Source organism: Trichomycterus rosablanca, chromosome 7, assembly GCF_030014385.1.
Source record: "Trichomycterus rosablanca isolate fTriRos1 chromosome 7, fTriRos1.hap1, whole genome shotgun sequence".
Lineage (NCBI taxonomy): Eukaryota > Metazoa > Chordata > Actinopteri > Siluriformes > Trichomycteridae > Trichomycterus > Trichomycterus rosablanca.
The window spans coordinates 8,487,005-8,504,296 of NC_085994.1; the positions used below are offsets into that span (position 1 = coordinate 8,487,005).

Sequence of the window (17,292 nt, forward strand, 5' to 3'; positions counted from 1 at the left end):
GATTTAAATATGAACTAAGCTACCCTATCTTTTTGTATTAAGGACAATATTAAATATGAATTAAATATTAAACTGTGTGTCACCTCACAGCAAGAAGGTCCTGGGTTCAATTCCCAGGTTGAGTGGTTTGGGTCCATTCAGTGTGGAGTTTGCATGTTCTCCCCGTCTCTGCATGGATTTCCTCTGGATGCTCTGGTATCCTCCCATAAGTCCAAAGTCATGCAGTCAGGTTAATTGGAGATACTAAAGTCTCTCTAGGTGTGTGTGTGTGTTTGCCCTGTTATGGACTAGCACCCCTGTCTGGGGTGTGTCCTGCCTTTTGTCCAGTGAACTGAACCCACCACAACCCTGAATGATTAGTGCTGTGTAGTGCCAAAGACCTAGGAAGAATTGGCACCCTGTCCAGGGTGCTCCTGCCTTGTGCCCATTTGCTTCCCCACCACAACCCTGACCAGAAAGGACGTAAAAGAATTTAACCCACAATTTCATCTGCTCAGTTTATGAACAGTTAGAAACCCACAAGAAATCAATAGATCCAATGACTTTTTGTTGTTGAAAAACAGCCATCAATTGTGAGGCATTTTAACAAGACCAGATGCACCTTATGGTGCGCTCTTGCTTGTTGTTGATCCCATATTCCGAGATGATAATACCTCTATACATCCTACAAACACCAGGATGAAGGCAAGAGCTGTACATGGTCGCTGGATTTAAATATGAACTAAGCTACCCTATCTTTTTGTATTAAGGACAATATTAAATATGAAGTAAATATTAAAGTGGGCGGCACTGTGCCTCGGTGGGTAGCATTGTTGCCTCACAGCAAGAAGGTCCTGGGTTCAATTACCAGGTTAAGTGGTCTGTGTCCTTTCTGTGTGGAGTTTGCATGTTCTCTCCATGTCTGAATGGGTTTCCTCTGGATGCTCTGGTATCCTCCCACAAGTCCAAAGACATGCAGTCACGTTAATTGGAGATACTAAAGTCCCTCTAGTTTATACCGATTAGGCATAACATTATGATCACTTTCCTGATATTGTGTTGGTCCCCCTTTTGCTGCCAAAACAGCCCTGCAACTGTGATGCACTGTGTATTCTGATAGAAAGGTGTCAGAACCAGCATTAAATTCTTCAGCAATTTGAGCTACAGTAGCTCGACTGTTGGATCGGACCACACGGGCCAGCCTTCGCTCTCCACATGCATCAATGAGCATTGGCCGCCCATGACCCTGTCGCCGGTTTACCACTGTTCCTTCCTTGGACCACTTTTGATGGAACACCCCACAAGAGCTGCAGCTTTGGAGATGCTTTGACCCCGTCGTCTAACCATCACAATTTGGCCCTTTGTGTGTGTGTGCGCCCTGTGATGGACTGGCGACCTGCCCGGTGTGTGTCCTGCCTTTTGCTAAGTGAATCGGACCCACTGCGACCCCAAATAGAATTAAGCGGTGGTAGAACAGAATTAATGAACGAATGAATATGTATTAAGCTACTTCATATTAATATACTGATTGAAGTTTCACCTTTCCCCTAATAATTTCATTCATCCTCAGCATATGTAAAGCCTTTAGAGAACACTGACCTGGTAATAACAACAAAGACTAGTAAACTATGTTGTCCAAACCTTGAAAACTGAGTGTGAGCTGATGTACCTGATCATGAATCAGAAAGTGTTCAACGTCTCTATATGCATCTGTGTATTTATGCTTGACCACCAGCTCACACCAGCGATGCTTCACCTACAGACAGAAAAAGAAAAGACAGTAAGCGTTGACAGCAAAGCACCTTGCATGCATGAGTACATACTGAAAATCACATGATCACATGGGCGTCCCGATTCATAGAAATTCCGCCTTCTCAAAGTGTGTCATTATAGTATAAAAGGAAGCTCTGTTTACTGTTCTGCACAGAGAGATCACAGGCTGGCTGACTCTTTCCCTTCATTCTTATTTCTATTCTTTCTCTCCTTCTCAGCTCACTACTGTTCTTAGAAATTTGGCTCGCTCTCTGACCTCTACTCCTCCTCCCAGTCCTAACCACCACCTGACCAGCTACCTCTCACATTCCACACTCACACTGGGATTTTCTTCCCCTTCCCCTACACATCTCTGATCACACAAAACGACAAAACTGTCCGACATTCTTTTCTCTTTTTCCACTTTTACTAAGCCAAAAAAAAAAAACAAAGCAATATAATTTGATCTATTTTGTTCCATGATGCAGATTCACTTCAGTAGACACGGAAACACATGAAGCCTGGCCTGAAACTGTCCCAAATCACAGCAGCAAATAAACGTGACTGTGAGTTGCATCAGAATATGATGAATAATTTTTCGAAACAAACACTATTTCGCAGCAGATTTTACCAAAGGCATTCATGCATGGAATCATAGCTGAAGACACAGAGAAAAGCCAGTTTTGGGCCCTTATTAAGAAGCTAAAACAATATAATTCCATTTGAGCTTTTGATGTGCATCATAATCATTAACTGTTTTGCATGTCTCGAAGCAAGCATGTGTTTAGCTGAATGTGAAAGGTGACCACTAGCTACTGGGCAGTGGTAGCCCAACAGTTAAGGTACTTTAGAATAAGAGGGTGGCACGGTGGCTAAGTGCGTAGCACTGTCGCCTGACAGCAAAAAGGTTCTGGGTTCGATCCCCAGGTGGGGCGGTCCTGGTCCTTTCTGTGTGGAGTTTGCATGTTCTCCCCATGTCCGGGTGCTCCGGTTTCCTCCCACAGTCCAAAGACGTGCAAGTGAGGTGAATTGGAGACACTAAATTGTTTATGACTGTGTTCGATTTAACCTTTAGAAGTGATGAACCTTGTGTAATGAGTAACTTCCGTTCCTGTCATGAATGTAACCAAAGAGTGTAAAACATGACGTTAAAATCCTAATAAACAAACAAAGAATAAAAAGATTGCTGGTTTACACCGCTTAGGCAAAATGTTCACTTGCTGCCTAATATATCCCACCCTCTGACAGGTGCTGTGATGATGAGATTTACTTCACCTGTCAGTGGTCATAATGTTATGCCTTGTCGGTGTAAACCTCACTGCTGCCAAGTTGCTACTGTTGGGCCACTGAGCAAGACCCTTAACCTTAATTGCTTGAATTTAATTCAATTATAACTGTGTCACTTTGGATAAAATGCCACAAATGTAAATGCATGGGAAATGTAAGGGTGGAAGAATTGAAATCTGACCTTTCAAATGATTCATTACACCTTCTATTGAAACATGTGCTGTCTTTCCAGTCTCAATAATATAAGGATGAACTGGCTAAAGGTGTGTTTACTATACTGATACTGTGCTAAAGGTGTATCACAGTGCTGATAACTCCTGTTTCCTGTTACATGGCTCTACATTCATATTTAAAACAAACTCACAGTAGCTCTTCAATGGCCAGCATCTTATTCACATCATTCCTTTCTCACAATCTGCATTTTTGGGTGCCAGAGACTGAACGGAAGCAAATAACACTATTAAAAAAGTTAATGTACCTTAAAACCTCTGTTTTTCTACTAGATTTCTGCACCTTTATCTATAACCATTGTGAGAGTGTGAGCGGGTTTGTTAGTCAGTAAAGGAAGTGTGTGAAAGCATGAAGGTGTCAAGTGGAGTTTAATGATTAATGAGCTGAGACAGATGTGTCTCGGTGTGTGTGAAAGTGTGAGAGTGTGTGAGTGTTTTGCTTTAGGCATGAAGCAGCTCATGCCTCGGTGACATTAACAGAAGCACTATGAGAAACTTTCTGCTCTGATGAGTATTTTACTGTTGAAAGTAAATTATTTCTGAGCTACAATTTACAGCTTTTCTTCTTTGCTTACAGCGTCAGCAAAGAAGACAATAGATTATGTCCTTGTTGTTGTTTTTTGTGTGGATTAGTTAGTCTAGTGAATTTGAACACACAAATTCTGTTTAAATAGTACCTGCTTTGTCTTAACATGAATGATTTTATATATTAATACTCAATTTTATTCCTTAACGCTCTATTTACTAACACTATCGGAGGTCAGTGGCTAGAGCTGTGTTTTAGACTTGATTGGTGTCCTGTCCAGGGTATTTCTGCTTTAATATCAACTGTGTGTGTATCTGCATGTTAAATAGTAGGCAGTGACTTTGATTAACCCCATATACACTAATCAGCCATAACATTAAAACCACCTGGTTTCTACACACACTGTCCATTTTATCAGCTCCACTTACCATATAGAAGCACTTTGTAGTTCTACAATTACTCACTGTAGTTCCTCTCTACATATCTTTTTAGCCTGTTTTTACCCTGTTCTTTAATGGTCAGGACCACCACAGAGCAGGTATTATTTGGGTGGTGAAACATTCTCAGCACTGCAGTGACACTGACATGGTGGTGGTGTGTAAGTGTGTGTTGTGCTGGTATGAGTGGATAAGAGTTTTTAAACACCTCACTGTCACTGCTGGACTGAGAATAGTCCACCAACCAAAAATATCCAGCCAACAGCTCCCCGTGGGCAGCGTCCTGTGACCACTGATGAAGGTCTAGAAGATGACCAACTCAAACCGCAGCAATTGATGAGCGATCGTCTCTGACTTTACATCTACAAGATGGACCAACTGGTCCTGTGGGGGTCCTGACCATTGAAGAACAGGGTGAAAGCAGGCTAAAAAATGTAGAGAAACAGATGGACTACAGTTAGTAATTGTAGAACTACAAAGTGCTTCTATATGGTAAGTGGAGCTGATAAAATGGACAGTGAGAATACATACTGTACATGCTGTGTCTGCTTGAACAGAAATAAGCTGGCATACCAAACAATCCATGTGAGATGGCTGACTCGGTGTGGTGTGTTTGTCTCGTTACTCACAATCAGCCTTAAAAGCACTTTCAACTCCAGCCTTTACCCTAAAAGTGAGGGCAGGCAAGGCCATTTCCTAAAGAAAACACCCAGGTGTAATTATCAGAACACACCACCATGTGTCTGCACACTGGGAGTAAAAAAAAAGGTAAATGTAGGAAACAGAAAGGTTAACTCTAGGTATGTAATCCCTCTTATTATTATAAGCATGCTAGCCAGAACAGAAACGCCATGGAAAGACATTCTGTCATTTTATTTGAATTACTTCATGTCTAGCCGGTCTGTTCCGTCACACAGCTTGTTTGTGTACGTGTACTCTCCACGTACACAAGAAACAAGAAAACACCAGAGAGGACACCAACGCATGACTGTAAACACACAACAGTACAGTGAAGACGTTTGTGTGAGAAGCTAAGTGTGTGTGTGTGTGTGTGTGTGTGTGTGTGTGTGTGTATCCATGTAGGTTCAGGGTCATAAATTGTGGAATGCCCTGTGTAATTATCAAGAGGGAGCGGGAGAGGGGCAGCTGTTGTGCTAGAGGCTCTCTCTACAAAAGTAGCTCTGAGACCTGCTGCAGCTGCAGGGAATGGATAGAGGGCAAACGCACCCAATTAACACGAAAGTCCATTTTTCAAACTGTCAAATAAAGCTCAGCGTTCGTTGGATTTCCAGTGTGGTTCTGAAAACATTAAGAGAGTGAAAGGTTCTGGAGCTCCCCAAAATAAAAAAAAAAGCTACAAAGCATGGCATCTTAAAGGACCCCGACATGGGTGCGCTACAGAAGATTTTACAACATGCTCTCGGATTAATAGTAAGGAAAGAGAAATCCTAGCAGATGCCCTGAAAAAGTTGCAGGATGATCTAAGAACAGCAGGAACAACAGGTACATTGGGAGCTTTTAGCAATAATTGAACCATAATTATATCCTGTCCTATATACATAAAACCACATGTATATCTCATCTGCTAAACATTTGAAAACAATCGTTTACACATTTAGAATTTATTCAACTCAGAGTGGTGAAAAAATAATTGCACGTCATCCCAAGTACAGCATACAAATGGTGACACGTGCATTACCCAATATCAAAGAAAACATGAATAACATAATGTACTGGGACATAATATAAGACGATTTTTATTCTCATTTAGCACTAATTATGTAGAGAAGATGTTTCTAGTAATTTTTAAGTAATATTTATTATCACAGTACAAAGAAATAATATGTATAGTTTGAAGTGTACAGTACACAGTATATGCACTAAAAAGACTTAAATATGCAGGTATATGAAATAAAGAGAATCGGCACGGTGGCTAAGTGGGTATCACTGTCGCCTCACAGAGAGGTTCGATCCCCCAGGTAGGGCGGTCCGGGTCCTTTCTGTGTGGAGTTTGCATGTTCTCCCCGTGTCTGCGTGGGTTCCTCCGGGAGCTCCGTTTTCCTCCCACAGTCCAAAAACATGCAGTCAGGTTAATTGGAGACACTGAAATACTCTATAGGTGAACGGGTGTGTGTATGTGTATGTGTGTCTGCCCTGCAATTGACTGGCACTCCATCCATGGTGTTACCGTGTGCCTTGCGCCCATTGAAAAGCTGGGATAGGCTCCAGCACCCCCTGCGACCCTTGATTGGATAAGCGGTTAAGAAAGTGAGTGAGTGAGAAATATGATAGCCATTGATCAGGGTATAAATATTTAGATGTGGATCGATGTGTACCAGGCTAGCCTGGTGAACAAAATACACTACGTTATGCTATTTACAGTTAATATGTCCACATTTTGAAATATCTGATGTTTTTTCTTATAGGAAAATTTTACTTCTTTCTTTTTCCTGCTATTCTCCTACACACACACACACACACACACACACTGTGTCAATTGAGATATCCTGTGGATTTCTGAGGCTGTTCAGCATGGCTCATATCAAATGCTCTCTTCCCGGCCAGTCTGACCAAGTGAACTCATGAGACGGCCCTTTGAAAGCAGCTGTGAGACAATGCACTCTGTGTGCCTGACTGACCGACGGTACTCACGCGCTCAGGCAAAGAATGGTCCACATGAAACATCATGTCATCGTGCTATAGCCTCACGCCTTGCCATGCTCACACACCGCTCTCACACAGGTGTACAGAAGTCTGGAAATCTTAAGTACTACTTAAAGGTAAGCGCTCTCGGTACTGAAGGAATGACTACACTGATTAAAAAAATAAAGCTTGCTTGAGGGCATCCTGACCAAATTCTAAAGCAAACCCTGACCCAGTGTAGTTGTACCATTACCCTTTCCACCGAAGCTGCCCACGGCAACCTTAGCTGCATGGCTTAGTGAGATATGCAGAAGATTTAAGCTTAGTTTCAACAGAACACACACTGAAATTACACATGCTTTATAAAATAGAATGTCTTTATTTGTCATATATACATACACTGATCAGCCATAACATTAAAACCACCTCTTTATTTCTACACTCACTGTCCATTTTATCAGCTCCACTTACCACATAGAAGCACTTTGTAGTTCTACAATTACTGACTGTAGTCCATCTGTTTCTCTGCATGCTTTGTTAGCCCCCTTTTCACCCTGTTCTTCAATGGTCAGGACCCCCACAGGACCACTACAGAGCAGGTATTATTTGGGTGGTGGATCATTCTCAGCACAGCAGTGACACTGACATGGTGGTGGTGTGTTAGTGTGTGTTGTGCTGGTATGAGTGGATAAGACACAGCAATGCTGATGGAATTTTTAAACACCTCACTGTCACTGCTGGACTGAGAATAGTCCACCAACCAAAAATATCCAGCCAACAGCGCCCCGTGGGCAGCGTCCTGTGACCACTGATGAAGGTCTAGAAGATGACCAACTCAAACAGCTGCAATAGATGAGCGATCATCTCTGACTTTACATCTACAAGGTGGACCAACTAGGTAAAGAGTGTCTAATAGAGTGGACAGTGAGTGGACACGGTATTTAAAAACTCCAGCAGCGCTGCTGTGTCTGATTCACTCATACCAGCACAACACACACTAACACACCACCACCATGTTAGTGTCACTGCTGTGCTGAGAATGATCCACCACCCAAATAATACCTGCTCTGTGATGGTGCTGTGGGGGTCCTGACCATTGAAGAACAGCATGAAAGGGGGCTAACAAAGCATGCAAAGAAACAGATGGAGCAAGTGGAGCTGATAAAATGGACAGTGAGTGTAGAAAAAAGGAGGTGGTTTTAATGTTATGGCTGATCAGTGTATGTTTTCACTTCCACAATGGACTAAAAAAGCACTAAATGTTCCAAAACTGCTGGTCACAGGAAATCTGCAAGAATGTTTTGATTTTTGCATCAGCGTGAGGACAAATAAGGAAAGAGTTTTAAACCGAGCACCACCCTGCCCTTAAAGCTAATAAAGCCCACGCTAAAAGCCCACATTACCTCAGTGTGGCAATAAATGGCAAGTAAGCAGGAAAATTATGTCTGCTGAAAAGAAAAGAAAGCAGCTTTCATCCCGGAGGAGGAGGAAGAAAAGCAGGACCAGAAAAGAGAGAGAAAGGTTATAGAGAAAGAACCAAAATGAGAGGAGTGGTAGTAATAACCCAGCTTATTTTTAGAGAAGCTTTTGTTTTTCCTGGAAGGTTTGGATTAAAGTCTCCCCGTGGGCTCGGTGCTGAAACGAGCCGTGGTAGTCCGGGACTATCTTTGATTTCCACCTCCTATCACTTTCCATCTGCTGGCCTTTTAACAGTGCTTCATTACAGAAGAACAGACCAGTGGCATACTGCTGATCTGCCAGATTTTGCTCCCGCACAGTAGCTGGCCTCTGCTGAAAGCAGAGCAATCCTCAGTGGGGTCTGACGGGTTGCATGAAAGAGTATCCGAGTCGGCGGATTGAATACCGGGTTGACTTTAAAGTGCGGCTGACTTAAGAAAAGAGCAAATACCTAAAATATGCTAGCACACCAGAGCTGACATTTCGAACTTGACGGTTCGAAACTCAGCTCTGCCATCCGGCTGGGCTGGGCGCCTACATGAAGAACGATTGGCTGTTGTTCATACAGGGTGGGAGCCCGACAGGGGACTCCTTATAACTGAGGCTATTACAACCTCTGCTGGCTGGTTGATGGCGCCTGCACAGAGATGAGGGCTAATGCGTTGATCAGGGTGTGGCTTTCCGTACACAAAGCTGATTCGCATATGAACTCGCCTCGTGCAGGTGAAAAGATGCAGTCGACTACTGCACACACGTTTGAGGGGGTGTGTGTCAGTTTGCTCTCCTCAATCAAGGCGGGGATCGGCATCAGTAGAGAGAAAGCATAATGCAATTGGGTAATTGGATACGCTAAAAGTGGAGAAAGCAAATCTGAGAAAATAGCATCTGAAAAATACATTTGGGCATTTAAACCCCCATAATCTTTATTGCTCACACATAAAACCATGGCAGACTCCCTTGCTAAATAGTTAGCATTCTAGAATAGTTCAGTAGCTGAGGGTAAACTGAATCTACTGAATTGGATAATTACTGCATGGGTGATTGTTTCAGCTGGCAACAAGTTATTTAACCCTAACTGATGCAGTGAGTAGCTTCTCATTTGTTAAACAACCATGTTGAAAAACACATCCTGTGGTCGTGGAAAAGATGTTAATCTGTTTCAGAAGGGTCAAATTATTGGCATGCATCAAGCAGAGAAAACATCTAAGGAGAAGCTGAAACTACTACAATCGGGTTAAGAACTGTCCAACGCATTATTAAAAAATGGAAGGACGGTGGGGGAACATCATCTTCCAGGAAGGAATGTGGTCGGAAAATTTTTTGAATGATCGTGATCGGCGATCACTTAAACGTTTGGTGAAATCAAATCGTAGAAAAACTACAGTAGAACTCAGGGAGATGTTTAATAGTGAAAGTAAGAGCATTTCCACACGCACAATGAGAAGGGAACTCAAGGGATTAGGACTAAACAGCTGTGTAGCCTTAAGAAAACCACTTGTCAGTGAGGCTAACCGGCAAAAACGGCTTCAATTTGCTAGGGAGCATAAAGATTGGACTCTGGAGCAATGGAAGAAGGTCATGTGGTCTGATGAGTCCAGATTTACCCTGTTCCAGAGTGATGGGCGCATCAGGGTAAGAAGAGAGGCGGCTGAAGTGATGCACCCATCATGCCTAGTGCCTACCGTACAAGCCTGTGGGGGCTGTGCTATGATCTGGGGTTGCTGCAGTTGGTCAGGTCTAGGTTCAGCAACATTATGTGCCCAAAGAATGAGGTCAGCTGAATACCTGAATATACTGAACCACCAGGTTATTCCATCAATGGATTTTTTCTTCCCTGATGGCACGGGCATATTCCAAGACCACAATGCCAGGATTCATCTGGCACAAATTGTGAGCATGAGACATCATTTTCACACATGGACTGGCCACCACAGAGTCCAGACCTGAACCCCATTGAGAATCTTTGGGATGTGCTGGAGAAGACTTTGCACAGTGGTCCAAATCTCCCATCATCAATACAAGATCTTGGGGAAAAATTTATGCAACTCTGGACAGAAATGAATGTTGTGACATTGTAGAAACTTGTGGAAACGATGCCACAGCAAAAGAGTGCCGTAATCAAAGCTAAAGGCGGTCCAACCAAATACTTTTTTTTGGCCAGGCAGTGTATAAATAACAGTCACGTAATGATAAATGCCACGCTGCTGAAACTGGCAGTGCCTGAGATCTGGGGGTTTGAATTCCAAGCTGGGCGCTCTAAACAAAAGGTGAATGGTGTTACATGAAGCGAGACATGGGGGGGTGGGGGCACATTAGTGCACCCTTAGTGCCAGTTCTAAGCTGGATAAATGGCTGGGTTGCATGAAGAAGGACATCCAGGGATTATTATTATCTTATTATTATCTATCAGATAATAATAATCATATACACCAATCAGGCATAACATTATGACCACCTTCCTAATATTGTGTTGGTCCCCCTTTTGCTGCCAAAACAGCCCTGACCCATCGAGGCATGGACTCCACTAGACTCCTGAAGGTGTGCTGTGGTATCTGGCACCAAGATGTTAGCAGCAGATCCTTTAACTCTTGTAAGTTGCGAGGCATCAATGAGCCTTGGCCGCCCATGAGCCTGTCGCCGGTTTACCACTGTTCCCTCCTTGGAACACTTTTGATAGATACTGACAATCATGATTGACTCTATCAGATAAAGAACAAAGGACACATTTTTAAGCCCAGCCCTAGCTGATAAGCATTTTGCGCTTCGTTCACCTCAAGGTTGCAGGTTATTCTCAAGCAGTTCAATATGATACCTATTTTAATTTAAAACCATGAAGCTCTGATAACAGTCATCATTTGGAGACGTGAAGATAAAACCCCAGCAAAAGAATAAAGTGGCTTCATAAAACTTTATTGTTTCATTAATCTAAGAATGAAATCACTGAAGAGCTACGAAGCCATGACCAGTGATTCCAAAATGAGGACCCGGCCCTCACATTTCACAGTCACTGCTCACCTTGTTGCATTTTAATCCCAATGTTATGATAGATTTAAGTTTAAATGACACATTTCAGGGTTTTGTGAAAGTGAGAATTAGTTTCTCTCTGCCATGTCTGAGCTTTGCTTCTGTCCAGAGATGTTCACAAGTCACAAAATACGAGTCCGAGTCAAGTCACAAGTCTTTAGGCTAGAGTCCAAGTCAAGTCACAAGCCTTTAGGCTAGAGTCCGAGTCAAGTCACAAGTCTTTAGGCTAGAGTCCGAGTCAAGTCACAAGTCTTTAGGCTAGAGTCCAAGTCAAGTCACAAGCCTTTAGGCTAGAGTCCGAGTCAAGTCACAAGTCTTTAGGCTAGAGTCCGAGTCAAGTCACAAGTCTTTAGGCTAGAGTCCGAGTCAAGTCACAAGTCTTTAGGCTAGAGTCCGAGTCAAGTCACAAGTCTTTAGGCTAGAGTCAGAGTCAAGTCATGAGTCAATATAATATACACAAAACATATTGGAAATGTAGAAATAAACAAATAATATGTAAGTTCAGATAAAAAACAACAACAGATTAGAAACTGTATTTTGCCGTTTTACTTAGTGCCTTTACTTTCCTAGTCATTGTGCAAATGAATGTAATTTCCGTAACAAGGAGGTACCAGTTAAAAGTTTAAACTGATATGTTTTGTTTTCATTGAAAAACAAAAGCGCGCGATAAATCACGGTACAGCGGCCAAAATCCCAAACACAGCAAAAAAATCATAACCACTGCTTACCTTAGCTTATGTTCTTCCAGATGCTATTAAATTTATAACCGTGTGTTGTCCCGTTTCATTGACACATCATCTGTGTGACGCAAACTGAATAAATGCAAATAAAAGTTTTTCTTACTAAAAATTTTAATCAGAAGGTCTGACTGGTTCAGAAAGCGGTCTTTCAACCATTAGCGCCAATTCTGTAGAAGCGTTCCATTCAACCCAGTTGTTCCTGTGAAGTGCACTACGTAGGGTATTCCACCATTTTAAGTGAGATTTCAATCCAAAGGTAACAAAAATGTTCAAATGAAGTGAACTTCAAACCGTGTAGGGATTAGGGAGCGACGCTTCATCACAACGCCGGAGGCTGGCTGTAACATTTACCCATTGCGTGCGTTGCGGGTTAAGACGGCCCGAGCGTTATTAGAGAGCAGAATATTTATAATAATAATAATTATATATATATATATATATATATATATACAGTGTATCACAAAAGTGAGTACACCCCTCACATTTCTGCAGATATTTAAGTATATCTTTTCATGGGACAACACTGACAAAATGACACTTTGACACAATGAAAAGTAGTCTGTGTGCAGCTTATATAACAGTGTAAATTTATTCTTCCCTCAAAATAACTCAATATACAGCCATTAATGTCTAAACCACCGGCAACAAAAGTGAGTACACCCCTAAGAGACTACACCCCTAAATGTCCAAATTGAGCACTGCTTGTCATTTTCCCTCCAAAATGTCATGTGACTCGTTAGTGTTACTAGGTCTCAGGTGTGCATAGGGAGCAGGTGTGTTCAATTTAGTAGTACTGCTCTCACACTCTCTCATACTGGTCACTGAAAGTTCCAACATGGCACCTCATGGCAAAGAACTCTCTGAGGATCTTAAAAGACGAATTGTTGCGCTACATGAAGATGGCCAAGGCTACAAGAAGATTGCCAACACCCTGAAACTGAGCTGCAGCACAGTGGCCAAGATCATCCAGCGTTTTAAAAGAGCAGGGTCCACTCAGAACAGACCTCGCGTTGGTCGTCCAAAGAAGCTGAGTGCACGTGCTCAGCGTCACATCCAACTGCTGTCTTTGAAAGATAGGCGCAGGAGTGCTGTCAGCATTGCTGCAGAGATTGAAAAGGTGGGGGGTCAGCCTGTCAGTGCTCAGACCATACGCCGCACACTACATCAAATTGGTCTGCATGGCTGTCACCCCAGAAGGAAGCCTCTTCTGAAGTCTCTACACAAGAAAGCCCGCAAACAGTTTGCTGAAGACATGTCAACAAAGGACATGAATTACTGGAACCATGTCCTATGGTCTGATGAGACCAAGATTAATTTGTTTGGTTCAGATGGTCTCAAGCATGTGTGGCGGCAATCAGGTGAGGAGTACAAAGATAAGTGTGTCATGCCTACAGTCAAGCATTGTGGTGGGAATGCCATGGTCTGGGGCTGCATGAGTGCAGCAGGTGTTGGGGAGTTACATTTCATTGAGGGACACATGAACTCCAATATGTACTGTGAAATACTGAAGCAGAGCATGATCCCCTCCCTCCGGAAACTGGGTCGCAGGGCAGTGTTCCAGCATGATAATGACCCCAAACACACCTCTAAGACGACCACTGCTTTATTGAAGAGGCTGAGGGTAAAGGTGATGGACTGGCCAAGCATGTCTCCAGACCTAAACCCAATAGAACATCTTTGGGGCATCCTCAAGCGGAAGGTGGAGGAGCGCAAAGTCTCGAATATCCGCCAGCTCCGTGATGTCGTCATGGAGGAGTGGAAAAGCATTCCAGTGGCAACCTGTGAAGCTCTGGTAAACTCCATGCCCAGGAGAGTTAAGGCAGTTCTGGGAAATAATGGTGGCCACACAAAATATTGACACTTCAGGAACTTTCACTAAGGGGTGTACTCACTTTTGTTGCCAGTGGTTTAGACATTAATGGCTGTATATTGAGTTATTTTGAGGGAAGAATAAATTTACACTGTTATATAAGCTGCACACAGACTACTTTTCATTGTGTCAAAGTGTCATTTTGTCAGTGTTGTCCCATGAAAAGATATACTTAAATATCTGCAGAAATGTGAGGGGTGTACTCACTTTTGTGATACACTGTATATACAGTGTATCACAAAAGTGAGTACACCCCTCACATTTCTGCAAATATTTCATTATATCTTTTCATGGGACAACACTATAGAAATAAAACTTGGATATAACTTAGAGTAGTCAGTGTACAACTTGTATAGCAGTGTAGATTTACTGTCTTCTGAAAATAACTCAACACAAAGCCATTAATGTCTAAATGGCTGGCAACATAAGTGAGTACACCCCACAGTGAATATGTCCAAATTGTGCCCAAAGTGTCAATATTTTGTGTGACCACCATTATTATCCAGCACTGCCTTAACCCTCCTGGGCATGGAATTCACCAGAGCTGCACAGGTTGCTACTGGAATCCTCTTCCACTCCTCCGTGATGACATCACGGAGCTGGTGGATGTTAGACATCTTGAACTCCTCCACCTTCCACTTGAGGATGCGCCACAGGTGCTCAATTGGGTTTAGTCCATCACCTTTACCTTCAGCTTCCTCAGCAAGGCAGTTGTCATCTTGGAGGTTGTGTTTGGGGTCGTTATCCTGTTGGAAAACTGCCATGAGGCCCAGTTTTCGAAGGGAGGGGATCATGCTCTGTTTCAGAATGTCACAGTACATGTTGGAATTCATGTTTCCCTCAATGAACTGCAGCTCCCCAGTGCCAGCAACACTCATGCAGCCCAAGACCATGATGCTACCACCACCATGCTTGACTGTAGGCAAGATACAGTTGTCTTGGTACTTCTCACCAGTGCGCCGCCACACATGCTGAGCCAAACAAGTTTATCTTGGTCTCGTCAGACCACAGGGCATTCCAGTAATCCATGTTCTTGGACTGCTTGTCTTCAGCAAACTGTTTGCGGGCTTTCTTGTGCGTCAGCTTCCTTCTGGGATGACGACCATGCAGACCGAGTTGATGCAGTGTGCGGCGTATGGTCTGAGCACTGACAGGCTGACCTCCCACGTCTTCAACCTCTGCAGCAATGCTGGCAGCACTCATGTGTCTATTTTTTAAAGCCAACCTCTGGATATGACGCCGAACACGTGGACTCAACTTCTTTGGTCGACCCTGGCGAAGCCTGTTCCGAGTGGAACCTGTCCTGGAAAACCGCTGTATGACCTTGGCCACCATGCTGTAGCTCAGTTTCAGGGTGTTAGCAATCTTCTTATAGCCCAGGCCATCTTTGTGGAGAGCAACAATTCTATTTCTCACATCCTCAGAGAGTTCTTTGCCATGAGGTGCCATGTTGAATATCCAGTGGCCAGTATGAGAGAATTGTACCCAAAACACCAAATTTAACAGCCCTGCTCCCCATTTACACCTGGGACCTTGACACACGACACCAGGGAGGGACAACGACACATTTGGGCACAATTTGGACATGTTCACTGTGGGGTGTACTCACTTATGTTGCCAGCTATTTAGACATTAATGGCTGTGTGTTGAGTTATTTTTAGAAGACAGTAAATCTACACTGCTATACAAGCTGTACACTGACTACTCTAAATTATATCCAAGTTTCATGTCTATAGTGTTGTCCCATGAAAAGATATAATAAAATATTTGCAGAAATGTGAGGGGTGTACTCACTTTTGTGATACACTGTATATATGTATGTAATTGTCTCACGTAACTAATGTCAACACTAGCGACTCTCATTTTTTTGCGAGTCATGAGTCCGAGACATTTGAAACGAGTCCGAGTCTGAAGTCGCTGTGTGTGCGACTTACGGGTGACTCGGACTCGATTTGCAGACTCCAGTCCCCATCTCTGCTTCTGTCTATGCTTTGATGAAGTCAATTTGATTGAACTCTGAGTGCAGCAACAATCGCCAAAGCTGTAAATGTGAGCGACGCTCAAGGTAGCGCAGCGGCAAAAGCTGTTCTGCCGCGCATCATGTGAACGTAGCCCAATACTGTCGTACACACTGAATACAAGACTGAAACATTTCAATAAGGTAATATGCATTCCAATGTTTACATTTTCTTTGACAGCCTATTAGATAGTGGTTAGATTAGATTATTAGATTACTATTATATGAACTTAGAACTTTGTAGTCGTTTATCACCTAGTTTCTCTTATATACACAAGCGCTACAATCTTAGAGAGTATGGGTTAACACGTGCTTCCTCTGTGACATGTACCAGGAGCGGTGTAGATGCTATACAGTGTATGATTTCCATACCACGCTTTCAATATTTATATTCGAAGCTCCTAAACAACTCCATGATGCAACGAAGCTGTATGCAGCCTGGCGTCTACCTCGAGCTGGCTCTAAACCCAGCAAACTTCAGTTTGATGGGACACGCAGCAGGTGAGCCAGAGGAGCAATGTGATTAGCTAAAATGAATGAGATTAGGACGGCGCCTTCTCTCGCTCAGCGCCATGTTTGTGTGGGATGATGGGCGCAGCAGTGAATTGACCAGAACACAGAACAATAACATTGACTGAGATGAAGCCAAAACTATTTTTCTTTCTTTACTAATGGTCATTTTTTCCACCCTCACTGTGCTGCCTTGTGTGAACTGGCTTTATAAAGAGCGAGGAGAAAATGTAGCGACTGTACTGGGACCATTAACAATGCTGAGGAGAGCACTAGTATTTAATAGGAGGTGTAAAGACGTGATGGTTCCTATTAGTGAATTGGTGCATTTTAAACTATTGTGCAATTCAAAGAGGAAAAATGTCCCAACAGTAAGCAGCTGCCTACTGAGGTGTCTTACACTGGCCAGATATAAAAGTGACTTCACTTGTACCCAGCTTAGACAAAGCAAAAGCATTATTTTACTTTATTTTAGAAGACTAAAATTTTTTTCAGACATGCGAGACCAAAGACAATGCTGTGCTGTGTAGATAAGTACAGAGATCTCACATTATTCTCAACTCACCATAGTAGGAACAAGGATGGAAATACAACCACACTAAACACACATTAGCTAGTCTGGCAGTGTACTGTACTATACATCTGTATTGCACACTTTATCAGATGCTATAATGTTGTTATTGCTGCTGTGTCATTTATTCTTTGTTTACATATAGTATAACTTTCCTATTCTCTACTTGAAGTCTTCAGAGTACTATACAGTACATGTTCATCGTACACCTTGTCTGATGCTGTTCTGTTTATGTCGCTGCCGTGTTG

The 17,292-nt window shown here is 42.9% G+C and overlaps 1 protein-coding gene across 1 annotated transcript in view; it reads right to left on the reverse strand.

Moving 5' to 3' along the window:
- Positions 1-17,292, reverse strand: part of aopep (aminopeptidase O (putative)) — a 142,128-nt gene that overhangs the window by 12,074 nt on the left and 112,762 nt on the right. Inside the window, exon 14 of the mRNA XM_062998927.1 lies at positions 1,649-1,735. Within this exon, the coding sequence (XP_062854997.1) occupies positions 1,649-1,735 (87 nt within the window). The remainder of the gene's footprint in view (positions 1-1,648; positions 1,736-17,292) is intronic.